The sequence below is a fragment of the Musa acuminata genome, chromosome BXJ2-4 (genome assembly GCF_036884655.1).
Source record: "Musa acuminata AAA Group cultivar baxijiao chromosome BXJ2-4, Cavendish_Baxijiao_AAA, whole genome shotgun sequence".
Lineage (NCBI taxonomy): Eukaryota > Viridiplantae > Streptophyta > Magnoliopsida > Zingiberales > Musaceae > Musa > Musa acuminata.
This window is the reverse complement of record NC_088341.1, coordinates 8,126,241-8,145,630: the sequence shown is the minus strand read 5'-3', so window position 1 is coordinate 8,145,630 and position 19,390 is coordinate 8,126,241. Positions and strand designations below refer to the sequence as shown.

At 39.6% G+C, this 19,390-nt stretch overlaps 3 protein-coding genes across 11 annotated transcripts; all 3 read right to left on the bottom strand.

Moving 5' to 3' along the window:
• Nucleotides 1-526: 526 nt before the first annotated feature.
• On the bottom strand, nt 527-6,795 carry LOC135609845 (eukaryotic translation initiation factor NCBP-like). Its single transcript, XM_065103548.1, has 7 exons — nt 6,192-6,795; nt 5,317-5,641; nt 4,574-4,669; nt 4,339-4,443; nt 4,101-4,178; nt 950-1,069; nt 527-873 (listed from the first exon to the last, which is right to left on the bottom strand). Exons 1-7 carry the CDS (start codon nt 6,350-6,352, stop codon nt 742-744), a joined length of 1,017 nt encoding a protein of 338 aa, XP_064959620.1. The 5' UTR covers nt 6,353-6,795; the 3' UTR covers nt 527-741.
• A 294-nt stretch (nt 6,796-7,089) lies between these two features.
• Nucleotides 7,090-13,058, bottom strand: LOC135583108 (nuclear transcription factor Y subunit A-7-like). 9 transcript variants are annotated; one of them, XM_065103550.1, is made up of 6 exons: nt 12,806-13,058; nt 11,914-12,165; nt 11,359-11,471; nt 11,093-11,164; nt 10,251-10,439; nt 7,090-7,903 (listed from the first exon to the last, which is right to left on the bottom strand). In XM_065103550.1, the coding sequence occupies exons 2-6, from the start codon at nt 12,137-12,139 to the stop codon at nt 7,529-7,531; spliced, it is 975 nt and encodes a 324-aa protein (XP_064959622.1). In that variant the 5' UTR covers nt 12,140-12,165; nt 12,806-13,058; the 3' UTR covers nt 7,090-7,528. The 9 variants fall into 9 exon arrangements, with proteins under 9 accessions (XP_064959622.1, XP_064959621.1, XP_064959624.1 ...); XM_065103549.1 differs by having other exon boundaries at nt 11,914-12,153; XM_065103552.1 differs by having other exon boundaries at nt 11,914-12,143.
• Nucleotides 13,059-16,301: 3,243 nt separating this feature from the next.
• On the bottom strand, nt 16,302-19,382 carry LOC135609843 (mitochondrial import inner membrane translocase subunit TIM22-3-like). Its single transcript, XM_065103546.1, has 5 exons — nt 19,139-19,382; nt 17,781-17,845; nt 17,513-17,585; nt 17,377-17,430; nt 16,302-16,756 (listed from the first exon to the last, which is right to left on the bottom strand). Exons 1-5 carry the CDS (start codon nt 19,308-19,310, stop codon nt 16,518-16,520), a joined length of 603 nt encoding a protein of 200 aa, XP_064959618.1. The 5' UTR covers nt 19,311-19,382; the 3' UTR covers nt 16,302-16,517.
• Between the last annotated feature and the right edge of the window lie 8 nt (nt 19,383-19,390).

The window sequence follows — 19,390 nt, the reverse complement described above, 5'->3', positions numbered from 1 at the left end:
GCGCCATAATTCGTGAGGATGACGAAGGGAAGCGAGGCTCTGCCTCCGTCGGTCAACGTTCTCAGCTTTGACTTGGAAATTTCTACGCTTCGACGTCTATCGATCAGTATATCTCTGCAAAAATCGAGCAAAAAAGGATAAATAAATGAATGTCATGCGATAGATATGAGAAACACACCGTCGTTAGTAGTATTCAGCTCCTCATCGAACATATGCCAAAGCATCAAATGTTCATATTAAATAGTTCCGTCATTTATAAGATAAAATTACTGACCTGACGACATCGAATTCGTCTTTTAACGAGGCAATGACTACTCTTATCATAAGTAATATCTGCTGTTTGATCTGAGGTTACTTAATGCTCATCATAAGTATTGAAGGTTTCAATTTAAATATAGATGAAGATTCACAGGTAGCATCAAAGAAAGCAAAGAATCCGGTGGGGGGGGCCACACCATAATTGAAACTAGCTGCAAACCAAGTATATTAATTATCTGGGATCTAAGTGTTGCAAAAAGACCAGGTGTGCAGATGTGAAATCATTTATAACCATGCAATAAATATGCGTCCATATTATGTATGGTTCTACATGTAGAAACAAGTGTCTAACTTAATGCAGGAGGAATGAAATATGAGTCATTAGTATCTTATCATATGTCACAAACAGTTCCAACGTTTAGTGGAAAGGGAAACGTCAATTTGTTTCACAACATGGCACATTCTGGTTTCTGACATCTATGGCTATCCTCTTAACCAAGTGTTCCTGTATGATGAGTTATCACGCAGAGAAGCATCATGCGGCTTGTATTCCATTAGGTAGCTATGAGGCAGTTTTAGGTGTCGCTTGATGGAGTCCCTCAGGGCCATCACCGCCTGGTGATACAAAATGTATGTTATAAACTAGAATAGGATTAACATTTATAAGGTCAATTTGATGAAGATACAGAACCTTGTGGTCTGATGCATTCCGATTCCAAACACTTAAGATATCCTCGTTGAAACGAATGCTCAGTACAGCACCACAGACGTCATCCCCATAGTCAAGTTGATCACCAACTAATGCCAATACCTACAAATGGATAGACTAACAAGTATATTAGAAGCTCAGATAACCTTCTTCAAAACTCAAGGATCTCGTGAAAGAAGAATCTTGATATCGTAGAGACAGAGTTTCAAGTTACCTATCATCATCATGTTTAAAAATTAAATAATAATTGCAAGTACAATCTTCACCTAGTATGAAAATAGTTTTACGGATAGATGCCAGAAAAAATGCAGATCCGAAAATCCTACGACACTTACCAAGCAGCAGATCCTTTAATTAAGCACATAACAAGATCGTATGGTTCAGTTTTGTTGCTATTCATTATTTTTACAGGTGTGTTACCTGCGTTCAAAAGCCTTGGTAGCTCTCATCAAGTATGCAATGTACTTCAATCAGAATTCAAGGATGTAACATCCATCAAACATGTCTGTAACCCTTACAAGAATAAGCACATGCTACGGACCGATCAACAACAATACCTCTTTAAATTTTCACATATTGGCATATATATCGTATTCCAAGGTCACAAGGAGAGATCATTTAGGCCTTACTGGCATTTGGTTGTATGACAGTGACATGTATGGTACATATTTCAGTAAACCATGATCAGGTAAATTTGTGTCTTTTGCCTCATGGAACTAATGGCTTCCATGATCGGGCTTTTGTCCCCTCATCCTTGGGACAACTATAGTTCTAGAACACAGTCATCGAGGCTGCATTGGACCCCAAATGCATCATGAGCACCCCACTTAGACCTAATATACATTGTGAAGGACTATGCAGTCTAACCATGTCCAACTGCCAAAAAATGCATTGTTATGATTCATTTCCTTCATCAGATGTCCCATGATTAGCAGTCCATCAAATCTTGATGTATTATTTTTAGTTATTACTTCACTAGTAAGTTCTTAATTATTAATATCATCCAAAAAATTGTTTATGATTTTAATACATTAATGGATCATAGTTTATAAGTTTTCTTTTAATATTCCATCAGTCTCTTAACTTTTACATGTTATTGTGTAGGTTCACCTCATCTTCAACTACATTTAGTATTTGTTGATGTCAGCCACACATGCACCTCACAACTGCACATGCACTATGCAACAACCAACTTTCTACAAAATACATTCGTTTTTTTAAACCTTAAGGACAATATGCTATAAATGTTCTGGTCGACATGGCACCATGACATAGGTTCCACATGCAATCAGTATATTACGGTGGGTAGATTGCAGCTTACAGTGTTACAGGTAGCAAATTATTAAGTGAAGATATAAACCAAAGCTAGAAATTGAAACTCAAATAGAGAGTAAAAAGAAACTACAGGCAAGAAACTATGATAAAAAACTATAACAATGCCTAGATCCATAAAAGCTGATGAATCAACACTCCTGGTTGACGAAATCACAATACAACTCCAACAAATTACCTCAAAATCCATCAAGGTTCTCTAGGAACTTATCAAAGATGTAGAGAAATCTTCCGAACAAAGAAAATGACAGTTGTATTTGAAGAAACAAAGTATTTATTTCCCTCGACAGAGTGCAGCGCAAAAATATAAGGTGATAGATGTCACTAAAGATTTGGAAGTGGGGGATGAAGAGTCTAGGAGTTTTAATAATCAGTTGAACCTTCTCAAAAACTGGATGTCAGATCCTTCCATGAGATTCTGAACTTACAGTGTCATATTTTTAATCTAGTTCCTTCAAATATTAATATAGAGGGATCAGCATCTTATTAATTTTATTCAGATTTGATTGACCTTGACAATGACTGAAATCTCGAGCATCAGGTGAAGCTATCTAAAATTCTGTATTGTATCTTCAAAAGTTTCTTGAGGAAGTGTGGTTGTATAAGTGCAGACAAGCTAAAAACTTTGATGCTGCCTTCTAGACTATGGATTTCTCAGGATGCATACAGTGGGTAATATTCTCAATGTCTGATTAACCTAAACATCTAAACAATTCAAGGCCTTTTCCATGAAATTCTGAACATCTAAACGTCTGATGAAGTCCAAAGTCAGCACCTTCCATGAAATTCCACAAGCTTGAAGATTATACTTCTGATCTAAGATCTTCTGAAAGCTTTATTCTCTGTTGAGTTTAGGAATGTTTATATTAAAAGCTTAATGATTGTCCTAGTAAGTCTAACCCTCTTGTTTAATAAAACAGATTAAACGTGATATAGTACCTTTCTTTTTCATACATCAAAGTAACTATAAAAGTGTCCTTGTTCTTCTTGTCACATATTTAATTTGAGAGCATAAACTGCTAAAAGAGCATGACTGCGTTGAATTGAGTTACTGTGGACAACCAAATTAACATGAACAAACCTTCTAGACTGTAAATTGGGCTAAGCCCACTCAAAAGGGGGTTCGTCATTCCGGGTACCAAACCCATCTTGGAGATTTGTCGATACGGTATATACCGGTCTGTATCGGTGTACCAACACATGGTACACCAGGGCATGCCGACAGAGACTCAAGCGAGTCGTACCGGTATATACCACCCATACCATACCAACTCGGGCAGTACAGCAAACCTTGCTCAAAATAACAACATGCTTGCAAAAGGTTGAGGTCAGACAACTTTAACTAGAGCTGCTGTGATAGTGCATAAGTCATCCAAAGCCAAAACAACAATTAATCTAGGGAAAATCTCAACTTAATCCACTCAAACTGGACTTTGAGGGGGGAAAAAGGGAAAAGGAAGAGGATCACTTTAAGTTCACTTAACTGCCATGACATGATTAAAAAATTTCAGCCACATGCTGTAATGAAGGCGTGCATTTCAGTAAGGTGGACCTTAGGATACAATACATAAGAACATGACTTTTGTGGCAAGAGAACAGAAATGGGTACCAAAATTGGTTAAAAGAAAAATCTACATGCGTTCTTTTAACATTCAGGTTTATCAAATGGATAACAAGCTGTGATCAGCAATGGTGCAATCATGTGTTACGAACAAACTGTACCAACAAACAAGATAGGAACAAAATGTTTCCAGCACAAAACATGAATAGGTAAAAGAAACAACAAATCTATTTCACTTACCAAGTCTTCCCAGAAACGACCTGAAACTACTTTCTTGAACCGTAATATCCACTTGCCACCATTACAGTTTGCAGCATCCTGAACAATTTAAACTACCATTCAGCAAAGAATATCTTTAAAACAACAAAAAAATGATAACTTAGTTTCTTGAAGTTGTCTTCAAGGTTATTAAACACATGGAAGGGGAAAAAAAAAAACAGAGAGCCCCCTACTTGCACTACGACAAAAAGGAAAATACCTCCCACAGAGGCCTAATGCCTTCTTTGAAAAGATGGAGATCTGTTGGGCTCGGGAGTGATGAAGGACGTGCCAGATGGCAATAGCAAACCCAAAAAGCTTCAACCTACAAATACATCATGTTCACATGCCAACCATGTTAGAGTTCCACCATTTGAAATACCATCATAAGAATAAAAATTGCGGCATCCTTCAGCATGTGTGCAGTATAATCATGTTGAAGTCAGGTAACGTACAGTACTGAATTCCACAATTTTCTTGATGTTATCCTCGTATGATGTCTGCGATCGCACTCCAGGTGTTCGTCGTGTATACCAGAACACAAACTTATGCTGAATGAAAACAGAAAACCCTTCATTATCTAGAAGAAAATATAAAATTTGGATAAAAAACTCAAAGATTCAGCAAAGGTCATTGAAACAAATAGCAAGATCATCAAACTAGCAAAAATCATGTGATTACACTCGATAGAACTCTCTCAGTTTCGTAAATAACAGAAGTGCTAGGTAACAATCTGAGACTAGATTTGCGTCCACATTTATTTTCTAATTCACTAGCCACCCAAAATTCTCTGAAATTTCAAAACGTCAATCCAGAATGGACCAATTACAAGACGATCACTACGATAATAAAATAGAACTCAAGATCTTCAAGCAGCTGAGGTCGATGCCCAGAGTAAACCACGTCAGCCAGACTATACTGGTCTCGAGTGCTGCTTCCGTATCCCCAACATATCAGTAATTCCTACTCAGAAGAGACCTCTTCTCTCTTCACAGAGGACAAGCACTCAAACGACAGAATGCAAGATAAGCTCTAATCCAGTTCTCATCGGCCAATAGATAACCTAATCAACTCACATATCACTAGAAACCATACCAATCGAGAACAAACCAGAAGAACTAATATTGCTCATGTTGGACTGCAAGCGACATCGTGGCAACGAGGGCCGGCAAATGGAAAGATGCGATCGAAGGGGTACCTTTAAGGGATGGAGTCCAGATTTGATCTCGCGAGAATAGCGCTCCCGTTCCTCCATATCGCCCTCGGCTTCGACGGCGGCAGAGGCGGCGGTGGCGGAGGGAGGGGGCGAGGCGGAACCCTTGGTTTCCGCTTCCTCGGCGGACTCCATCGTACTCGTATTATCCGGTCGCGTCTTCTTCTGAGCAAAAACGCCTTGGATCGGTCTCTTCTGTTGCCTCTCCTTTCCCTCTATTTGCCGGAAGCCGGCGAAGAGAAGTCCGCACGGAGGGTCGCGACCTGTGGTGAGAGGCGCACCGACGAGGGTTTCGGTCGCCTGCCGAGATCTGCGCCAACAGTAAACGCATTTATATTCTCATTTTGTTCACATACACCCTTGTTATAAAAGGTATTTATACTATATATTCTCGGTAGACAAAAGAAAACGTTTTTTGTTTTCATATATTACTCTCATGGAAGTCACTAATTTGCGCAAACACCCTTCAAATCAACGAAAACGTGTACTTTGTTCTATTGCTCATACACCCTCGTACTACAAATATTCGTGTCTATATCCTAAGTTGAGCAACGTAACAATACTCATGTTTTCATAAACGCCCTCATAGCGACTGTAAATTCTTAACACTGACATATTTGCCAACTTAAGACGATTTAATGTCCAACTCAATCTTATTGTTATAACTTTAATACTTTGATTTCAATTCAAATTATAAATCTAATTAAATAGCAAAAATATTATATTGCCACGTGGAGACACACTGCAGGCCTCGGGTTCTCACTGCGATAGAATCCGACGTGTAAGCACGTCATTGGACGGATCATGCACTGAGATAAGGGAAGACGAATTGCCACCTTACGCGCCCCATCTCCTCTCACCTGCACGCGCTTCTTATCACTGCGAGCGTCTCAGCCACCAACCAGTTCTGTGACGACACCAGAGAGGAAGACATGGCATCGCTCACCATGATGGCTTCCTTCCTCGGCGGCGCCGCTAGCGTCGCCGACCGGGCATCCAGCAACCGCCGGCGGAGCGCCATGGTGGCCAAGGCGGCCGCCAAGACCCCAGACGCAGCGAAACCCGGTCACGAGGCTCGCGACGACGGAGGAAGTGCCGGAAGAAGAGCCGTGATGTTTGCCGCGGCTGCGGCTGCGGTGTGCGCCGTCGGCGGGCGAGGAATAGCGGTCGCCGAGGAGGAGCCGAAGGCGGGGACGCTGGAGGCGAAGAAGAAGTATGCCCCGATATGCGTGACCATGCCGACGGCGAGGATCTGCCGCAGGTGAGGCGCTCCATGGATCCATCAATTCTGTCGTTGACTGGTTGTAAGGAACGTTGACTTGCAGTGAACAGTGGATACTGTGTGTTCCCTGTAATCAATTTAACTTGGTTTTTATGAGCTCGATCGATGCTTCTGTAATTATTTGTCTGCACCCTCTTGTTTGTTGTTGTGGCTTCGAAATGTTTAATTCAGTTTAGTCTCTGTCTAACTCGAGAACTGAGGAAACAATAAACAACATTTTTATATAATCTCAAGTAATTATTTAATAAGGTGAAAAAATGATGAAAATTATATTAATTATTGATGACAGCATAGATTTGCCACAAAAGCAGAAGAATATGATCATGAAATTTTATGTCATACTTCCTATCCACTGAAAGAAAGCATAGAGAAAATTATCTGAATATTTTTATAGTGTCTCCATACAGTCATACTTGGAAAGTACATAAATGAAGTATATGAGAACTTCATGTTTAACATAGCAAATACAAAGTCTCTGGATCAGCAACAGAGGGAATTTAGATGTTGGAAGCTCACAAGCATGGATCAAAGTACAAGATTCATGTTCTTTTGTTTAGACACAACAGTAAAGCTACTTAAGGCACTATCGTTAAGTTTTAACATTGAGTTTTCACAGTTGACATGAGCCTAAAGAACCTGAGAAACGATACAAAGTACCTGTAACATGACGACAAACCTGCAGAAGATACAAAGGGAAAGAAAAGAAAATGGAGAAGATAAAAGCCAAGAATGAATTGCCTGCAAGCATCAGATTTATCAATGAATTTCCCTTGAGAAGGCGGCTGAGCTTTCAGATCGCGCTCCTGCTGCTTTTGTCGACCAGAAAGTGAGGATCTGATGGGACTAAATTCGGAACAAGACAGTTTAATTCGTAGCGCAATGCTGCAAGCACCGTCCATCGCTCAACCTGGATCATCACTGTGTGGCGACAGCCCTACTAGGGGGCTGATTCACCAGGATGCCAGCTCGCTGCTTTCCTGCATAGTCTTCGTTTTGTGAAAACTGGGATCCAGACTGCTCTTGGTAGCCATCTTTTCTACCAACAGATACTTTTGATTCGAGTTTTCCTTCCTGCATGATTCTCGATGGATCGGCATTACCAGAGCAATTGGAAATCAGTGAATTAGAGGAGATAGCTAATGGCATCAGAGGAGGTGAACTAGGATTTAACCCCTCGTGTGTCTCAGTTTTAGCAGCACCATCATCAGTCTTCTTTGTATTCAGAAAACGACCTCCACAACCCCGAGCTCTCCTCATTGCATGCAAGTGACGTGACTCGTGAAGATACGGCTGCAAATGTGAAGATATTAATTAACTCTTTCGATGGATGAAATGCTCCCATATATATATGGAAGATAAATAAATAATGGCCATTTAGGCCAGTTAAAAGGATTCAGAAATGTGCAATAAACGCTACCACGGCCCATATAAGAACATGTAGAGAAGATGAGAGACCTAGTATACCAAATGTGATGCACTTGAAATCGACTAATGGAGCTGGATGCAATTATCCACCAACAATGGAAAAAGTAATGTTTATATCAAATTATTTTAGATGGACCCAGTAAGTACAATATTAGTAGAAATTTAAGACTAAACACCGACAAGAGCATGCGAAATTTTAAAGAAGGCAAATCCCTGTGTAAGTTAGATGCTTAAAACAAAAAGATAAAACTTGATATGTGAAGGCGCATGACAAAATAACTTACACATGAAATGCCAAAAAAAAAAATCATCAAAAAGTAGAAGACTGACAATGCTTGCATGCCGAGAGTTCTCTCTTTCATTCACTCCTTCAATAGTAAATCTCATTTTGCATCGATAATGCTTGACAAACCAATAGTACTTCATAGACTTTCAACTTCAAATGTAGGAATGTTAGCTTCTTTTGGAAATGTGCAGTGCAGCCACAAATTTCAAAGTTCCAACAGAGCTAGAAGGATCCAGACTTCATGGAACCAGTAAAGAATAAGATACATGAAAGATGCCAATGATTCAAAACAACAGGAGGCCTGGACAGACCTAGTTAACAAATCAGTACGTATGATTTAATTTTATGCTAAAATTAAGAATAAACCCTGATCAGAGGTTTGCTAGACTTGATTTAACTATACTCTTCTTGGCCACAAGCATTATGAAGTAAGGCAAACTGAGAGCAAGAGTGTGATAGGTGAGGGGATGACAAAGGAGAGATAGGCAACTAAACTCTTATTTGTACTTACAAAGCAAGGAGAATGTGGAAAAATAATAAACCTAATATCTTCCAAAAATCCAATCTAAAGAAATGTATAGAAACACAGAATTTCATGAATTCAAAGCCATCATAGCACCACAGAACCCCAATACTGGATCCTTATTTATAGCTCACAAAATTCTTAAAGACAGGAAGACTCCTCCAAATACCGTAAATATCATAAATCTAAAAATCCAATAAAATAGACATCTAGAACCCTTCAGACTTTGCTCGTGATAGCTTTGTGAGTCTTCCAAACTTGTATATAACCAAACTATGCCACTAAAGCCTAGTGATTTTGCTGATCACTTTAGAAATTGCACAAGAACCAAATTTGATTTTCATTCAGAAGCATTTGCAGAAGACGGAAATACCTATACTATTGTGAATAGATAGCATCAACAAGGACATGCAACTAAGTCAATAACAGATATAGTTGTTACCCAAGTTACCAAATAATGAGCTAGGGGCTAAAGCACACATTTAAGGAATGAAATCTAGGAAAAAGAACAAGTATAACCAATGACACAGAAGCCTGAATATCAAACACATGAATTATGGCCTCGTAATAGGAACAAAAAATTCTTTGTACTTTGATATACAACCAAGTACACAAAGAACCCATGGAACCATCATGGTAAGTGCAGAAAGATTTACCTGTGAAAAGAGAGCAAGAGCAGTACAGGAGTTGTTGATAAACTTATTTAATTAATCACATGACATGATTCCAAATCCTACATATACTATAAATCACCAAATGCCTATTGTTTAAGAATTTAAGAGCAATTATGTGCATGCATCACATATCAAGGTTTGCATGAAGAACTATAATCAAATTATTGACTATAGGCTGTGCACTTGGAATATCTACTATTCATATGAAGGTTCTCATTTCAAATTGCCACTTGGAATAGCACTATTGCACACCCAAACACTTATTGCTGCACACTGGTGATCATTGTTACATAAATAACCCCATGTGACAGTTGCAGCACCTTTTTTTCTATATACTATGTAGCCCAAGAACTTTAGACAGCTAAATGTTTATGCAGTTGAAATAAATCATCAATAGGAGACTTTAACTCAAGAGCACCTATTCTACATCATATCGCCTCATTCTTGGTCAATGCAAGGTTTTCTTATCCATTATTGCAAGTTTTCCTATCCATTTAATCACACGTATGACCACAGAATTAGGGATTATGTCATTAAGCACATCTTCCTGGTACTTAAATCAAAGTTCGAGGTTGTTCGATAAAGAACAATGAAAAATAGCCAGATATGTGTGGAAAACATAATGTGACACATAACAAATACTTGAAAAGAAAAAAAGTATACTATAAATAAGAAAAAGAGGTAAATAAGTGGTTAGTAGCTTATTATTTCTTTAGTCAACAATGTTACCTTTCTAACTTTTATAACTTTCTTCTCAAGTTCAGCCTTCGCACGAGATTGTCTTCGTCGGAGTATTCCATGGTATTGCTTTGCATTAACATAAACTGGCTCCTCTGTCATTTCAAGAGGTAAAGGCATGCGAGGGTGAGGCATTCCTATAATCTGAGGATGCACCTGTAACATTTGACCCACATGCAACTAACAATAAGTTCTACTAAATGCTGGCATTTAGAACTGTGTAAACAGGTTACAAACTTAAAATTTCCATACTCAATAGGACCGTAAAAATAGAAGGAATCAAGAATTACTTCAGTGTCAACAAATATAAATGTAAAAGAATACCCACATAGGTACAGATTCCTATCTACTTTTGTTTTTGTTGTTAAACAGGCACGAGTGTCATGAGTTAAGAGAAGAAAAAATGAACTACAAATTTAATGTACAAACCACTGATCATACGCACGGTCTAGCTGATGGGATTGATAATTAGAACTGCACACCTAAAGCTGGCTCATTTACATTTGAAATGATGGTTGTTAATAGAAAATAGTGACTGCAAAAATGATGTATTCAGATTTTTTTCTATACTGAAAAAAATGATGGGATCTAAGTCAACTACATCAGCAAGGTTCTTTCACAAAAATCACAGACTTCTGGCTAATCCAAAATGATTGAAACCTAATCTTGAATTAAGTTTGCCTACTCCTGAGCCAATTGTCCAGATTGACAAAAGCACAAAGCCAACATCAACTTATTCTGGAATGATAGTAAGACTGAATCCAAGAAAGCTCCAATATCAACAAGTGATAACTGGAAATCAGCAGTAGAACTCAAATATCTGACATACTTACTAGTGCTTGAGTTCCATAAGGAGCCACTAGGCCAGCAAAATAAGGATCAGCAAATGGATACGTAGCACAAGTCTGTAAAATTACATTAGATGATCTAAATATCAGCATGACATTTTTCAAACAAAAATATAAGAGCTACCCTAAGTCATCAACTATAGCTTAATGTTACATGAGACTGAAGAGAAAAATCCTTTGGTTCATAGTAGATATTACAATTCAAAAACAAGAAAAGAAGTAAAGAATAGAATGAGCGAGAGATTGCCCACAATTGATTGACCAAGTTCCAGCTGGGTATGTGGTGAAAGAATCTCAGGCATCATCGAAGTAATGGCATTTGAAGTAGGCTGAAGACTCTTGTTTTTCTCACCTAGGCCCCCATCTGATAATGAAACGAAATCTTAATTTAAAGAAACATCTTCTGCTTAAGTTCTAGTACAAGTTCAACAATGTACAATCTCCAAAACAAACACCTAGATTAGTGGTTTCTGCAAGAGACAAAAGCATTCCCTACGGTGCAACTTCAAACATAATGCAACCAAAGCTATAGGTAACTACAAGAAACTCTTAATTACTTTCTTTGAGATTTGCATTAAAGCCTAGCATCAAAAATTACTTTCTTTGAGATTTGCATTAAATACATCCTACAATAAATGGCCGGCATCAAGTAAACGTAAACAATTTCCATAGATAAGCTGAAACTAAGATCAACCTAGTGGCCAAAATACTTATCTAAAAAGGAATTAACAGAGCATACATGGAATTTACATATAATAACAAAACAAAGATAAAGTGTATATAAATAAATAAATAAATTAAAGAACCTGGCTTTGTGCCCATACTATCTGCCTCTTTATTGACATCGCCTGTATCATCCAGGCCATGACTCAGTCGTAATTGGCCGGCCTCGGTTCCAACTGCTGGTGACTTAGAAGTATTTACTGCAGCAAAAACAGGACCGCACCACCACGGCTGAGCACTGATTGTAGCTGGTATAGCAGTTTGTACGCTTGGATCTAGTATATTTGTACCACCCGGACGTGATTCCATTCTTCTGTGCAATCCTTCAAAGACAACTATTCTTACAGATTAGTTGGAAAAACGGTGTACCACATATAGCAACAGAATAAGAAAAGAAAGAATAACAGAACAGAGATCGAAACAGAAAAATAGATGGTAAAACTACAAAAAAGATTGCATACGAACCCAAAAAATTCTTGTTTTCTGATACCAAAAAAGAGAATAATTGCCAAAAATTTCCAAGGATCTCACTGAAAGAGAAGGCCACACCGAAAGCCAGACTAACAATCGGTTTGACAGTCTAAAACCCTAATTCTTCAGCAGTTTACATTTTAAAAAATACCGACTACTGCGCTTTCTGTCGGATTCCTTCATGACACAATAAGGTTTGGAATAAGAGACAAAATAACTCGAGCCAAAAACAAAAATTAAGAGGCACGTTCGAAGAAATCCCAAATTTAGTGCCAAATACATATATATATATCTCTCGACAACAAATTTCTCTGTCCATCGAAAATCCACGAGGGACAAAGAAAACGACATCAAGGAGCAGCAGTAACCAGAACCCGAAGCCAGTAAGAATCGATAAGCCAACAAAAATCCAAGAAAACGAAAAAAATAGCAACGCCATGGCCAATTTCGGAAACTTAATCTAGCAATTCTGTCACCAGAAACGCACGACGTACAGAAACTGACCTCTTGAAACCGCGATCGACGAGTGCTCCAATTGAACTGCAGCAGCTCCGACGTCGAGAGCACCAATCAGATCAAGCAAGACCTAGAAGCCTTTTCCTTTTCGCGTTTCCCCCCAGCGAAACATAAAACCCTAACAAGCGACCTCCTCCGTCCATCGACTTCTGCGCAGGTCCATCCCGTAGGACGAATCAAAGCTCCGGGGAGCAAATTTGCGGAAACGATCTGGCGAAGCAACGTCTCTTTAAGTCTTCGCTCACTTCTTTGAACTTTTCTTTTCCACCTTTACTTGCTTATCCAAATCCTGATATTACCACACTGCCCACCGGCATTGGCACAATGACGGCCCTATCCTCGAAAATTATCCCGTAATTATCCGCTTTAGAGCCGGAAAGATGTGATTAGACGTTTGATGATAGGGTTATATTGGTCATTTTGCAGATGGATGCCACGCTGCTCTTTATACCGAATAAGGTAAAGTGCTCTTTTATCAGACGTTACCTCATGTAGTAAAACTATCAAGAAGTATTTGGAAAACAGGGGCGAGCAACAGTTCCTGTTTCGCGACGTTGCCCGGCGGCATACCACCTACGCGTTACTGGAGAAACAAGGCTACCGTGCGGGGCCCACGGAGAGCATCGTGGGGTAGGAAAGCGGGTTGGCGCCGCCTATCGTCCCCGTCCACCTGTGTGTCGCCATAGGGGCGTTCCGGTAAAATCGAAGAGATATTTATTGTCCGCGTAAAGCGAACGGGAGGGACGAACGCCTCACGCGCCAACCACCCCGTCAAACCGGGGCCCACGAGGAAGCGTGAAGGTGCTGTTAACACGTGGACGGTTTGGCGTCGGGGGTGGGCGCTGCTCCTGTCGTGGGGCGGGGTGGCAGCTCGGCGGCCTGGGGAGCACGGCGCGGATGGCGTTCGCGGAGCACGCCTCCCCTCGCCACGCGTCCTTGGAGAGCAGGCACGGACGAGCCAGCCCGACCACCGAAGGAGTGACGCGTGGGGCAACTGCGGGGCCCGCAGGCGGCTATCGGAGGGACACGTGCCGCTCTATTAACGTATCACCTTTTGGGTTTGGATTTATCGTGTAGTGGGTGAAATTTGATATCTTGTTGGATAAGGTTGGCGCATCGAATCCCACGCACACCAAATTATTCATCGTTATCTGAATTTAAATTAAATGATGATTCCGATTTACTTTTAACCGTGTGATGGCTTGATGAGATGTGGATCTGTTTTCAATATTCATATTATATTTCTTTTTTTATAAATAAATTCACTTAATTATTAATTTCTGGGTTGTATTATTGAATTTTACTTATTTTGAGACATGCGATTTAAGGTGACATATTATATTTTAATTTGGCATCGGTTGATATTTTTCATGCACAAAAAGTATGTCATAGAAAAAACTAACATACCGAATAAAGCTTTTTACTTTATTTATCGGATCGGGTGGGATATGTGTCGTTATCCCATATGGCGTGAGAGGGGATTGATGATCCATCATGTCTAACCTAACACGAACATGGGACGAAGGAGAAAGATTATAATAACCCGACGTGGTTATCCTCGATTCATATCATTTGAGTTTAAGATAAAGCTATGGCGGTACTATTCGGAATAAACCATGTTGTGGACACTTACCTTATCTAAATCAAAAGCTGAAGACATGTGGATCTTATTATTGCTCACGGTAGATCATCCCCTTCTCACAAAGATACATGACATGAAGTGATCGAACTGTGTTGGTGCGCATTGTTCCAACTTGAAAGATGATTGATTTCAATCAATCAAGATCGGCTCTAATTCTATTTTATTCAGGGTTACAGTTATTGTATATTAAATTATGTAAAAATATAGTCGAAAGTATTTTTGATAAATGTCCCTTCGATAATCCAAGATTCAAATGAACTGAAATAGTCGATCAAAACTGATGATCATTTTGTGTTTGAGAGTGTATCTATAGATCCCTTTTATATGTGATCTCGGAGATGATTATTATGCATGTTTGGGACCATCGATGATAAATGGAGAATGTGTGATGTTTTGGATGGGGGTATAACGTAGTATTCGTCACATTAATTGATTTTACTATCGAATGAGTAATTGTTCGATCATCTATCGTTCGTGATGATCATACATCGCAAGATTCGGTCATTATGTACTGGATGAGCATGGTGACGAACGTGGTCTATCAACGATCAACCTGTTGACCACATGTAATCACACGATGGTTATATATCTATCGTGTCATATTTTACCTATCAAACGGGAAGTAAAATTGAGAATAAATATAAATCACACGTTCATGAACTATTAAAAGAGCTTTTCATGATTCGTGAAGCATATAATATTCTCGGGAAAATTATAGAAGAGGTGATCAACTCCTACTCCAATAATTAAGAAACAAATGAAAGTAGATTGTTCTAACTAAATAGAAGACCAGCGATGGGTGCAAGCAAGCCGGACCTTAGCCCAACCTATGTAGTTCTCGAGAGTCCATCATGACTTGAACCCATACCGGTCCGGCCCGGCCCAACTCTCTCGGTTGATGCACACACAAACCCAAACCCTAAACCAGAACGGTCGATGACAAACCCTCATTCCTGGACTCCATAGCCGCTCTCTCCTGCTCCTCCCCCAGACCCTTCGTTGCTCGCTCACCCGCCCATGTTCCTCCCCGTCTTTCTACGTTGCTGGGTACGCACTGCGCGCGTCCTCTCTTCCTCCAACATGAAGCGAGGGAGCTATTTCGTCTTGGTCACCACTGAAGCACTCGAGTGGGTGCTTAGGTAAGTGTAGCCAAGTCGCGGCAAGTGGAGGTGCTCCCTTGGCAACATCAAGCTCTTACTCGAGGTATGGTTTTCTAGCATCTAAAACAACCCACACCGTGTCGTCTTTGTGTTCGATAAAATGGCAGACCACTGTTGCTTGTGCACTCCTTACGTATATTGTTAAGGACTAGCGTGGAGGTTACCACTTGTCCTTAAAATAATGCCTTAGCCATTATTTATGTGATTTTACTTAGAATTTCATGTTATCTTTAGGTAAACTTTCTCCGTTTATTTTCTGTTAATTTGTAGCTGTAAAGACATATAAAGAATCCTGTTTTCGGATGTCCCTGTGATGACGAGTTTAGTAATCTGAACTTGCAGTAGAGTCGTGAATGATTGGTGCTCCCTCAGCGAAGGCTGAGGTTGAGGAACCAGTGAGTTCATGATTTGTGGATATCAGGCATTCTGAGGGATATACATTGGATTAACAGGATTCAATTATGTAGCTGTGTGTGTGTGTCATGTAGTTGTTTCTTATAGTTATGTACAACAACTATGATCATCTTCATTTTTGTTGATCATGTCATATGCTATAATGTACATTAATCACTTGATTTTGTATTTTGCCGTATCTATCATCTTGCTAGCAATTGCTTTAGGAGTAGATTACTACCGTATAACAACATGACTCAGAGCTCAACCCAGCAAATACTGTCACCCAGAAACGCAAAGAAAAATCTGGGATTACTGATGACATGTACAGCAAAGATCTTGAGTTCATACGATTCATGGCATAGCTCGGTTGAATCGCAGGGCAGAATGCAATTGGTTACAACAATTCTATCCCTAACTGGATTTTACATAGGCAAGATTTTGATCCATATAGTAGCGGAAAAGAAAACAAGAGCAAATTGAGCTTTCTAGTATTTTGCAGCGATCACCCGGTGATGGAGCTCTTGGGCTTGGAAAAGCATAGAGGGAAGGAAGAAAAGCCCTCCATGACACTGGGTGGAAGAGGAAGAGTGAAGGGAGGAAGCACGTTCTTTGGGCTGTCCACACCCTCGTTGCCCGAAGCAAACGATTTTGCCAATGCGGTATGTTGCTTGTTTAGTCCTTCCATGATGAATGAGAAGGCTCCAAAAGTGAGGCAGCTCTGAAGCAAAGCATGGGGTGCCCCTGGAAGACAATAAAAAGTGTCAAAAACAAAGAAAATGTAGTGAACAGAGGCAAATTTATTTGCAAGCTTCATTCATGTAAGAGCTATGGCTGTAATACTTCAGTTCAGCGATTACACAGACCAAAATTTGGTCTTTATTTTTCACGATGCATCAACCACCAATCGAGCAACATAGAATACCGTTCTCACAAATTTGGTTGATTGCTTGTTTGCAAGGATACAATAACTACGAGCAAACAACTAAATGCCATTATCAAATCTGCAACCCATGACTACTCGGACTTCCACCTGTTCAACTATATACATTTTTAATTACTTTGAGTTCCCCAATTGGCCAAAGTCAGAAAGTTTCAACTCCGACTTCCTGAGATTTTGGCCAATTAACTAAAACCACATAACATATTTCCCAGAACAGTAATAAGACAAGTCTTCACAAGGATATATTGTTCATATGGGTCAATTGAAGGACAGAATCTTGCTTGCAAATAAGGCAGCAATTCATGGAAGCAAATTACTCTATAAGACTAGAATGCTCTCTTGATCTAAACTCCATAAAAGATGATGAACCATTAGAAATAGATACACTCTACAGGAAAAAAAAATATCTAGACTTAAGTACCTGGAAAACTTAAAGCGAGACCAGTGCAACAACCAGCTACGCCTGCATTGATGACTGTAAAAGCAAAATTGAAAGACTACTAATTAAGCTGCTCATTTACGAAAGGAAACAAGTGTCAGACGGGAAGATATCATACCATCATCTTTTCCTCGCAGTCTCTTCAGGAAGCAGCTAACCAAACTGTGAACACCAGACAAGATTGCAAATGTCTAATAAAGAAAACAAGTCAGACATTATCACCCCGCTGCCAAGAAATGTTTCCAGTGGTGAAACTAAATTATGATAAAGGATATAGAAACAACAAGAACAAGCCAAATATAGTACGATGATACCACAACAGAAAACTGCAGATAAGAAATCAAAGGATAATATTATGACAACCAAATAATTAATGCTGTAGACACCTTGGCAGAAGAACCAGCATCAGCAAAGGAACCTTTGAAACCTCTTTTATTCATCATACCCTTTCCTGAAAAGCAAACATTGCATGTGATCTCTTGCGATGCCATGAAAATGTCCAAAGTAGATATTCCATGGAAAATAAAATGAATTTGAGAAGCCACTACAATTTCTTACAAAGCCTTCTCAAGAAAACCACTCAAGAAGCTACCTAATGATAAAAGTTGCATAAATAATCACGACATAGATGGGAAGAAGCTGCAGTAGATATAATTCGAGATGGATTTCAAAAGATATAACAGGCGTAAAATTACTAAAGAAATATTGATTTCAAGTCTGAAGTATATATAAATACCATGGACCTTCAGAAGGCTTGACAGGAGTAAACCTACTATAGCGAAAATTATGCAACTCAAAGAAGAGACACCAACCTCTTCTCTCATTTTCTAGGTCTCCTAATGACAACCAAAAAGGTGTCTGATGGTTACTATCAAGCAATCTAAATCTCAGTTTTGTTCAAGTCAACAATGTATACCCTTTTAAGAAGCTTCAACATCAACCTACTAAAGAAATGGCCTCTATATCTATCTTAACTAAATGCTTGACCAAGAATTTGAAAAGATAAATGCATGAAAGTTATGCCAATATAACCAATAAATTGCTTCCTATGTTATCAATGAAGTGGTAAAGGTTAAAATCTGAACTTTGGGAAAGGCAGCCTGTTCTTGATAGATTTTGTTGGGCTGCAATCCTGGTATATTCTTCATCAACTTAGTGAGACGATTATAAAAATCATCAAATCATAATCAACAACCAACTATGTCGCCATAAGCAGAGCTCAATGGCATGAAAATATCCAAGTACCCGAACCTGACTTATTAATCAACTAAACTGCACGCCTTGCATAAGCAAGCATTTTAAATAAACAATCCCCATTTTATCAATCAATAGGGAACAATATGTATTAAACATTCACATGAAAGCTTTTGTAGAAGTTGACTTCCACAGCCATCAATCTACTTCTAGAAGCCCTAAATGCCATGAAATATTGATCCTGACAAGACGGATTGCTATATATGTATATATATTCAGCCTTGCCCCGATTACTATTCCACAGAAAAGATTCCAATAAGAATCTCGGATGAAACAGTTGTAAAAGAAATCCAAAAAACAGTAAAAAGGAGAAGTTCGTGGAACAAAATCTTTCCTCTAAAGTAGCGAATCGAATAAATCCCAAAAACTGCATCGAAGGTAAAAGAATCGACGAGCAAATGGGCGCATTAGCCGATCACCACCCATCTGCCATCGACGTACAGGAGAATCGGTGAGAAAGACGAAGAGAGGAGAGAAGGGTAAAGCCCACCATAACCAAAGACGGAGCCCATGAACGCTCCGGCAGCCGAGTCACCGGCGAACCTCAGGAGGCAAACGACGCCGGCGGCGGGAGGAGCGACAGGGTTAGGGTTCCGGTTCGACTCCTCGGCGTCCGGTTCCGCCTCCGGATTCGGTGCAACCACACTTGATGTGCTCGCCATCCTTTCTCCCCTTCCCTTCACCAGCGGGTTTAAGCCTCCGTGTTTTAGGGTTCGCCAGATGGGCCGGGCCAAGGAAGCTG

Bases quoted from the DNA above. Each gene is read 5' to 3' on its own strand.
- LOC135609845 (XM_065103548.1), bottom strand. From the start codon at position 6,352: ATGGCGCTCCGCCGGCGGTTGCTGGATGCCCGGTCGGCGACGCTAGCG. The intron at 4,670-5,316 runs GTACCCCTTCGA...GTTTTCATTCAG, and splicing joins CTGGACTCCATCCCTTAAAG to CATAAGTTTGTGTTCTGGTA. The intron at 1,070-4,100 runs GTAAGTGAAATA...ATCCATTTGTAG, and splicing joins GTCGTTTCTGGGAAGACTTG to GTATTGGCATTAGTTGGTGA.
- LOC135609843 (XM_065103546.1), bottom strand. From the start codon at position 19,310: ATGGCGAGCACATCAAGTGTGGTTGCACCGAATCCGGAGGCGGAACCG. The intron at 17,431-17,512 runs GTATGATATCTT...TTGCTTTTACAG, and splicing joins ACTGCGAGGAAAAGATGATG to TCATCAATGCAGGCGTAGCT. The intron at 16,757-17,376 runs GTACTTAAGTCT...ATTGTCTTCCAG, and splicing joins TCTCGCTTTAAGTTTTCCAG to GGGCACCCCATGCTTTGCTT.
- LOC135583108 (XM_065103550.1), bottom strand. From the start codon at position 12,139: ATGGAATCACGTCCGGGTGGTACAAATATACTAGATCCAAGCGTACAA. The intron at 10,440-11,092 runs GTAAGTATGTCA...ACTTATTGTTAG, and splicing joins CTTATGGAACTCAAGCACTA to TTGCATGTGGGTCAAATGTT. The intron at 7,904-10,250 runs GTAACATTGTTG...TCACATTTGCAG, and splicing joins AAGTTATAAAAGTTAGAAAG to CCGTATCTTCACGAGTCACG.